Here is a 9,305-nt window from a genome sequence, read left to right as displayed (position 1 = left end):
CATGTGCTTGCCAAAGAGTGCCTACAAAGCTTAAAGTATTCCAGCCAGTTYAACAAGAAGCTTCAGCTGGCCTCTTCCTTCTCAAGTGTATTGACCAAAGGTGGAATTAGAGTACTATTCTCTTACAAATTAGATCTTATATTAAAAAAAAATACAGCATGACTTAATTTCAAGGTTTTGTGCTACAATTTTTTCTGAAAAAAAATTGCTGGTTTGATTCTCAGATCTCTTAGCCAATCAATCTCTGAGAGAAAAAAACAGGATTTTTTTTCTGTGGGTGAGAGGAAAAGAAGTTGTTCAGTATCCAGTATATGTATAAAAAAATTAGTCCAATTTGGAACTAAACATTTGGAACTATTATATTTTGGAGTTGTTTAAACTCCTTTTAAAATATCAAAATATTTAAGGGCAGTTCCTAAATTTGCCAAACTCGACCAAAATTCATTTCCTCCTGCCTGGCAATACCTCTGAAAATAAGTTACTATTTGCAGAACATAGATAYCTCTATTCATACATAGTAGCTGCTATATTCTGAACTTGCTCTATGCAACATGCATAGCATTCACCTGCCTCTGTGCCCCGTTGCTCTTCCCCTGAGAGTAGCGCCTGTAGCCTGAGGGAGAACCAGCTTTGATGCTCCCCTCAGTCTTGTTCTATATGAGTTTCRTTGTGGTTTCTCTGAGTTGTCCCTCAGCAGTTACCTCCTGCAGCAGCTCCTTAGTAGTTTTGCTACCTTTGTTCTATGTGCTAATTCAGTTGTTTTCTAGAGTAATGTCCCTGGAGCGTGCAGAGCAATGTGAGTGCTGTGAAATGAGAGACATGGAACAGTAACAGAAGAAAGGTGACGCAGGAGAGTACAGTGTAACCTGCATACTTTATAGAGAGGCGCCGCTTCAGTGGACACAGCTTTTTACACAAATAAAGCCTCATGACTACAGCACTTCCTGGTTATTTGAAACAACAACAAAAAAGCAACTGTGTGTGTGAGGGGGGAGGGGAATTTTCCAAGCATGACAGGGGTTTGGTGAGGTTTTTTCTCTTTTTCCTYCTCCAAACAGTGGGAAGGAATGCAGCCGAAGTCTTGAAGCACAAATAAGCAGCTGGCTGACATGTCCAAGTGGTTGTTTTGACCTGCTCTGACACTTGTCATCTCCATTTTATAGAGTACAAGGTGCTGTATGCGTTTTATTCATATGGTGAAAAGGCAAGTGAGCAGGAAAACTTATCTGTGAAAGCCAATGAAAAGAGCTGTCTTCTGTGAAGGCTCAGGATCTTGGATTTGCTAGGTTTTTGTAAACCATCTGGCTTAAATATTAACTGTCTGCGTGGCGAAGAGCTGCCCTAAGGAGCTCTTGAGTTTCTTCTGTTTGTTGACGGACCTGTTCAAGAAGTTCGGTCATTTGGCTTTTTCTGAATGCTAAACAAAACTCTGGATCTGAAGAGAAAAAACAAGTGTTAGGTTCGTGAACCCATAGCAATTACCCTCTCCAAACATTTTCCTTGTATTTTCTATAAATGCTACAAATGCTTCTGGTTTAGGTTAGATAGATTTGATGGTTCTTACTACAGTGTAAAAAAAATACACCACAAGGTAAACCAATATTATTCTACAACACGAAGAAGAGCAGATACTAGATACTAATCCCATTTTCATGCCTGCATCCAGAKCTCTGAAGCTCAACTGACCATTTCAGCACCGTGTATTGTTCCTGTACAAGAGAAACACAGGAAGATGTGGCAGGGACTTAGCCCTGGCTCTGTGTGTGTGAAGATGTAAGATGTGAGTAAGTCTAGATAGTAGGTGTCTCATCTGTACTCAATTTCCACCTTAAAACAAAAAAAAAAACCCTAATCAAAACTGGAAAATGTTAAGGAACAGAATTAAAARTATGCCAAAGAGGAAGATTTTCCAGCTTTGTTTTGCCCTAACTGCGAGTTTAAGGGGGAAAAAAATGCAAAATATRCATGATTAAATGCTTGTAGAAAGAATACTGATGTTTTCAGAAATATACATGCTATAAAATGCTAATTTCAATGCAAGATTGAAATTTTGGAGATGAAGGAAATTGTTCTATGCGTAAGAGGACATTATGGAACAAGGTGCATTGCTGATGACTATTTTTGGCCTGTCCACCTTGAATWGTATTAATCAGCAAAATGGTGAGGAGGACAAGCAGTTATTTATTCTCTCACAGTGAATTTATTTTTAATGAGTGATGAACTAGAAGGCTTCGACGTGTCATCTTTGTGCATGTTACCTCATTCCTAAGACCTGGCAAGGCCGTGGAGATGCTGTTTGTCAGTAACGCCTGCCATCAGCGCAGTCTGCTCGTCTGCTTGCTCTATCAAAATAAACTAAAGTTTCATGTCTGGAAAGCTTTTTGGACATCTAAATCCAGTTTCCTGCTCAACAGAAAGCCTTTAATTTAAAACATAATGGCTTGCCTTTATCTTAAAACGTTTTTGGTTATTTTAAAGCAGCTAAGATACTGGCTACCCTTGAGCCTATCCTGCTGTTCTGTTTGCTTCGGCGGCAGCTTCTGGTCCCCAGGAGGAAGCTGCCGGGCACTGCCRTTGCTGGGAGATCCCATGATGAGGTGGTGGGTGTCTGCCGCTAGCAGGAGCGAGGCAGCCTGGGGCTGCACCCRGAGGCAAGGCCCGGCAGGGAGTGCTGCCGTGGGACGTACCTTCCTGCAGCCTGCAGAACGTGGAGATGCCCAGCTGCTGAAAGCGAATCTCCTGGTGGGTGAGGAAGTTCTTGAGGTAGGCCTGAGTCTCTCTGATGTGACCTTTCAACAAAAGCATCATCTTTTCTGCAAAAAGGGGAGAACCACTGGTGAAAAACAGGAACCTTTAAAGCACTTCTTAACCTGACCTTTGTACCAATGCTTATGTTTGTTAACAGCTCAGCTATCTGCAGGTAGGATCAGCGTTACAGCAGAGAACGGCGAATGACTTCCACGTGCTACAGCCTTTAGCTGCATCACGGATACTTCGGGTAAACGATAGGCAGAGTTTCTGCTGGCCGGGCTGCTGTGCTCGGAGGCTGATCCTTGCACGAGSGACATGCTGGCTCAGGGATGGGTCAGCCTTCGGTGCTAACGCGGCTGTGAAGGGGTTAAGCTGTCAGATTCTGTTCACCTCTTAGAAGTCTGCTCTATAGCAAATGCTTGAGGTTGGCTTGAAACTGGTTTGTGTTTTCCCTGTTAACAGTCCCTCACTCCAGGCTTCCGTTTCTCCCATTTTGAAGGATTAAAATGTAACCATGCTCCTCTAGAGAAGATGGCAGGGATCATCTGGACACCTTGTTGCACGTCTGAGAGGCTCTCAGCTGCATGGAGCAGGTACATCAGGCATAAAGCTATTTCTTGTGCTTTTTTTTCATTATCTCTCACTGAAATCTAAAAAAAGTGACAAACTACATTCTTAAAAKCCATTTTACCTTACTGCTCCAGCTAAACGATTTGAGAATTAAAGCAGTGGTGTTTGATTCAATAAGAAGCTTTCCTCTTGCTGGTTGGGGAGCGGAGTTAATCTAAAATTCTGGGGCACAACCATCCCCTTGTAATTGTCCTTAGGATTTTCAATCTCTGCTCCCATCTGTGGGGAATGCCATCATATCATATATACTGATAGATTTGGTAAGGGAGGTCAAGCAGAGAGATGTAACCATGCYTCTTGTCTGAAACGTTTTCATCTTTTCCTCGGTAAGAAGAAAGGTAGGGAATATTTTACATTATCCCACCTTCCCACTTAACCTGCTTTTAAGGACCTCAGAACTGCTACAGAATAACACTGCAGGATGGATAGTGTTTGAACAGGGTAACAAATGTCTGAATCAGACCTTAATATCTTATGATCTATTTTAATCTCTTGGCTTTCTCAGGCACTTAAGTACTGCTTACTTATGTACTTCAAAAGCAATTGAGTGGCTTTTTCATGATGCTAAATCTGTAGAGAGCACATGGAGGGTGCTTTAGGAACGTCAAACGTTACTTGATGCCTGACAGTTAACTCCTCTGGAAGCAGGCTCATTTCACTTCAGACAGCCCCAGGTGCCTGAGAAAGCACAGTCAGCCGTGCGACCGACGGTTACCGTGGCCTATCAGGTGCTGGAGGATGGAGGCAGCCTGAAAGGACGGCTCCGTACGACCCAGCTGGCCAGCCAGTCCCACCAAGCACTTCGTCAAGGGCTCGTCCATCCACTGAAGCACGTGTAACGCGGCTCCTTCTGGAAGACACAAAGGCATTGGGGTAGTCTGTGAATAAACTCCACTGCCCTAGAAATGCAGGCAAGAGGTTTGCCAGAACCTCAGCTGCCTGAACAGGAAACCTTTTGCACAGTYGGAGAAGCAAAATGAGTGCTGAACTTCTGCAGTGTTTTGGGTTGTTAAAAACAGGTCATGTCTCGGGGTTATGCCCTCGGCAGGGCAAGTCCATGGATTCTATACGCAGAAAGGCCGGTGGATTTTTATCACGTGGGTTGTGTCCTCTGACAAGCTGAATCACTCTATGTGCGAGAGCTGCTCTGGCACAGCGGGCTCAATCTGCCCGGCTGCTGCTGGACACCTCTCACAAAATTAAATGCACCAGTTGCTGTGTCAGCTACAGAGAGGAAAAGTTTGACAGACAATATCCAACTTTATGGCAGGATGGGAAAATTTACACTCCTCCTCTCTGTGCCATGAGGAGAGCTGTACCTCCCATGGCTGGTAATGTGGAATCTCTTTCAAAAAAACAAGACAATAAATTTAGAAGAAGAGGCCATGTTGTGTTTTAGTCTTTTCTTCTTCTTAAATTAGTTCCTGCTACTGTGAAATGAATTCAGCAGTAGAAACTGAGCAATGTTACCAGTAAAGGTAAATGGACCACGCATAGCTGTAAGGTTTGGCACAAAGAATTGTGAGCAAAAGAGTTTAAGCGGTTCAGTGGTGCAAACAGTGGAGCCTATATCTTCTGCTGGTGGGTTGGATCTTGCTCTCATTGAAGCTTATGGCAAAACTCACGAGAGTTTACAGGCAAAGACCTGGGATGTATGTCTCCAACCATGCTATTAGGATTAATAAAAGATGTGTGCACTTCTCAGATTAATCTGTTTGCAGTGAAGTTGCTTCCTTACCTTGCTTTGCTAACTCGGCAAGGCAAGATGTCACATAATGAAGAGAGTCTTCYTGAATGTCAGTAGAAAGCATGGTCTGCAGGAGACCTTCAATACACGGGCTCTCAAAGATTCTCTGCAACGAGAGAGAGCACTGCCTGCATTTTTGGTGTCCAAGGACTTCCAAAGTACTGAATTAATCTAAACAATACTGAGGACTAAGACATCAATAAAGAAAATATCCCGTCCCAGACCTCACGCACCCAAACGTCAGACACCTTGGAGTATTAAGAGATCACCTGATGCCAGGCGTTTCCCAGGGCTTGYCCCGTTTGTAGGCTGTTCTCATGATCTCAGATCACTTTTAGAGCTCAGAGAATTTCCTAACCTTTAACTGCTGCGTCAGGCTGTATGTTAGGACTAGGCTGTCATTTGCTAAAGTCTTGGTGCAGAGGTGAATAACCTGGGTACTTTAGGGCAAAGGGTTGGGAAATGTGGAAGTTTATTGGTTTGGTCATTTATTATTTGACTCTAGGGCTTTGAAAACTTTCTGACATTGAARTGTTGTGATCTGCAGAAATATGAGATGATCTTTCACTAGCGAAGGTGGCTCCTGTCACTGGAGACAGTTGTTACGAATTAAACRTTTCTGTGTATCCCTTACCTTTCAGGTTGAATCTGCCAAAAAGAATGGCGTTGCACAGCATGTCTCTGCACAGGAGTGTGTATTTTAGAGACTAGGTTGAAAATAGCAAGGAGACTTAGCCTATGCTGTCCTGGATTAGAAGCACATGAGATCCAGGAACACAAATCCTGTTACAATCGTAGGTAACTGTTTATAAGGGAAGTTGAATTCTCCGAGTTGTCAGCTCGCTGGAAGCTTGCAGCTCCATAAGGGAGCTCAGATGGCTATCAAAAAAAAAAGGAATACTTATTTCTTTTGCATTTATTTTATGTTACAATTTTTAACTTGCTTAGAGGTTGAAGCTAGATTCAAGGCTCCTGCCTTTCAAGCTGCCATAGTCTATATCCTGCTGTCATAAAAAGAAAAATTATTTTCTCCTTGTGACAAGGACTCTTGTGTGTTCTGGGGTCAGCTCCTTAGGTTGGACCCTGGAAACCTGGCACTGGATTTACTTGTGCAGTGAGAGCTAAATACATTACAAGGCACATTATGAAGCTTTAATGAAGTTGAGGCAGTTCCCTGCTAATAACAGAAGAAAGGCACAGAATTTGTGTGACAAATATGCCCATTTTTTACAAGCACACTCTGAAAGCAGGAATGTTTTCTACTCTTCCTCCAGGCCTTGAGTTCAAGGCAACGCGCTCCCTTGCCACAGCTGATTTCACAACTATCAAGAATTCTGGTAATTCTTATCTTCATTAGTAAGAATGAGAAAACCTTATGATTTAACATTCACATTTCTAATCCCCATTTGAAATGTGCTAAGAGGTTTCTCCTGTTCTTTGTCATTAATGAAGTTCATAGATTCATAGCAAAGTTTTCCTTTTGGCTAATTTAAACCTCTCTCAATCGCAGTGAGTGCTCTCTGACCTCATGGGAGAGAGGCAACGGGGAATGCAAGGCTAGTCCCTGTCTGCCGCAGAATACAACTTTATTTTGTATTGCAGTTTGTCACTTAACCTGATCTTGATAAAACTAAACAAAGAGAAAGAGCTGCAAAAATGGGAATCAACAATGCAAAAAAAAAAAAAAAAAAAAAAAAAAAAAGGGAAAAAAAAAAAAAAAAAAAAAAAAAAAAAAAAGGACAAAGAGGTTTCCAAGTCTAAAATTGGGTAAGTCACTGAAGTTGAAACAGTTTTGTTTCAGATATTCAACACTTCAGAAAAGCAGTCTCTGAAACTAGTAGCAATTTGATAATGGACACAYACACACAAAAAAATACAAGCGAGTCTCCCCAAAATGTGTACTAGAACGTGGAGCAAAGGACAAAGCAGAGGCAAGGATTTGGGCTTTTCTTTCCCCTTCGGTATCAACTATGCTACTGGTGGCACTGTTTGATCAAGAGGACAGAGATGTGCTCCTTTTGGAAAGCAGGAGGAGGACGAGGAGGACTGAGTAGCCTTAATAGGCAGGGAGAAAGGAAACGCACCCATGGATTAGGATTTCATTTGAAGCAAAGTCYGCAATAGAGATGTTTATAACATCTTGGCACAAGCAGTATCTTGCCAAACAGGCAAAATATATGCCAGTAGTCTGGCTTATTTATAACAAATTGAGGGTGAAATTAGATCAATGATTAATGCCACGAATGGGTAAGTCTATGATACTGCCATTCAAATTAGGTGACAACCTCACTGGCTCATAGGAAAAACTAAGTATTTCTCGTTTTCATTACCATTTTTATATTGTATTGGAAAAATACAGAAAAAAAACACATGACACATCAGGTACTGTTATTCATACATAGTTCTGTGCAGAGTATTAATCCTTGGTATATCCTTAAACAAACAAACAGTTGTTTCTGTGATTAATGTTGTTTTGATACAAATGTAACTGCAACCTCTCAGTGTATAGTTCAGTAAATGATTTGGCTGCTTACCTGTCTGTTTTGGGAAAGACTCAGGTTTTGGATGATACAGGCAGTATGGCCAGCAATGACAGGGTCCGTTTTCTGCACTGACAGTAGCATTCCCAGGCTCTGCAGCAGCTCTGCACATGTCAGAGCATCCTGAGAAGAGCAACCAGCTTCTTAATTCACCTCCATTACAGGAAACATTAACACATGGCAACACAACTTCGCATCAAATTGTAAATAGCTCTGAAAGAGGAGCATTGCTTAGCTTATTTAAACGAACAGCAAAGCAGCTGGGCCCAGGGTCTTACCTCTCAAAATATGGTCTACTGATGGCACCAATCTATGCTTGCTATGGAAAACTGGAGGCTTAAGCTGCAGTAGTTTACAGCAAGCTGTTTGCATCATGCACCTCGCCGAGGCTGCTCTGCCACGCGAATGGCAGCTGCTGCAGCCAGGGGAAGAACGTGTGGTCGCAATGGGAAGGAGATGCAGTCAGGATAGGGGTGGAAGGGAAAAGCAGTATATCACGAAGTACTGCTATGTGATTACATATCTCTACAATTTACCTTGCCTATAGGAATGGGCTGTATTTTTAAATCAGTTTGTGACTGGGGATCTTTTTAGTGGTATGTCCTGAATATCATCTTTTGAGGTTGTACATACATTTTTCTGCTTTCTGATGGATATTTTAAAGAGTAAGTCCCTCTCCTCCTGAATGTAATCAACTCCAGTTCCCATTAGTACCAATGGGGTAKGCTCTTTCCTCCAAGTTTGGATTAYGGGCCAGGTAGTTTCCTCAGTAACAGCAGGGRTTAAGAGGGGACTGTTCTTTACAAGAGAAACCTGGTCTCAGCAGGGTTTGGTTAGGTCTAGTTAGGAGTAACAAAAGATTTCCTCTCACATTGGGAGAATTCTTTTTTCTGTCTGTTTTCCTTAGATATTTGACAGTTCTTTTTGCAATTCTTTTTTTGCAGTTCTTGGAACTGCTTTATTTGTGTCACGAGAAATCGAGGCATGTTAGCAAAAGTGCTCAGCATAAAATAAGTCATCAGTCCTACAGTCCTATATGCCATTTGAGAAAACTGGTATATCTTTGATGTGTGGGAAATCTCAGGATCTTTGGCACCAAAGGCAGAGATCTTTAAGAATTAGTTTAACTTGCATCTTGCATTTGGGTTAAATTACAAAAGAGTATCTTATTTTCCTTTAAGATGTCAGCTGGCATCTTCAGTTATGTTCTTTTTAAGCACTGTCACAACCAGCAATGCTAAAATAAAACACAACAATAGATACAAAGGACAGTACTATGGCTAAGCTCAGGGCATTTAAGGAATCCTATATGCAGATATGTCTGCAAATTTTCTCTAGCTTCATTTTTCCTTCCTGTCAAAGGCAGAAATCATATAATTTTAGATAATCAAATCATAATTACCAGTAATGACTGGTTTGTATGCTTCTGGACTGTGTGTCCTCTTTTTTATGTAATCCCCATCGACTGTACTCCCCTTATTTGATTTGCTACAGCCTGAGAGAAGAGAATTGTCTACAGACTATAAATGAACTTTCCAATACATAATGACTTTCCTGCCAAGCTCTTTAATTTATTTAGGACCTACGTTAGCAAGTGACAGTCCTCTAAATACTACTGAGTCTCTCTCTCTCTCTCT

At 41.8% G+C, this 9,305-nt stretch overlaps 1 protein-coding gene across 1 annotated transcript in view; it reads right to left on the bottom strand.

Moving 5' to 3' along the window:
- Positions 1 to 971: 971 nt before the first annotated feature.
- LOC146592314 (uncharacterized) overlaps positions 972 to 9,305 on the bottom strand; it is a 27,843-nt gene continuing 19,509 nt past the window's right edge. Inside the window, exons 9-13 of the mRNA XM_085311255.1 lie at positions 7,663 to 7,791; positions 5,120 to 5,234; positions 4,097 to 4,231; positions 2,688 to 2,813; positions 972 to 1,435 (exon numbers count right to left, since the gene is read on the bottom strand). Coding sequence (XP_085167381.1) covers positions 1,314 to 1,435; positions 2,688 to 2,813; positions 4,097 to 4,231; positions 5,120 to 5,234; positions 7,663 to 7,791 — 627 coding nt within the window. The 3' untranslated portion in view covers positions 972 to 1,313. The remainder of the gene's footprint in view (positions 1,436 to 2,687; positions 2,814 to 4,096; positions 4,232 to 5,119; positions 5,235 to 7,662; positions 7,792 to 9,305) is intronic.

This window comes from Rhea americana, unplaced genomic scaffold (genome assembly GCF_003343005.1).
Source record: "Rhea americana isolate MKP2758 unplaced genomic scaffold, rheAme1 scaffold_337, whole genome shotgun sequence".
In the NCBI taxonomy this organism is placed as follows: Eukaryota; Metazoa; Chordata; class Aves; order Rheiformes; family Rheidae; genus Rhea; species Rhea americana.
This window is presented reverse-complemented; position numbering and strand designations above follow the sequence as displayed.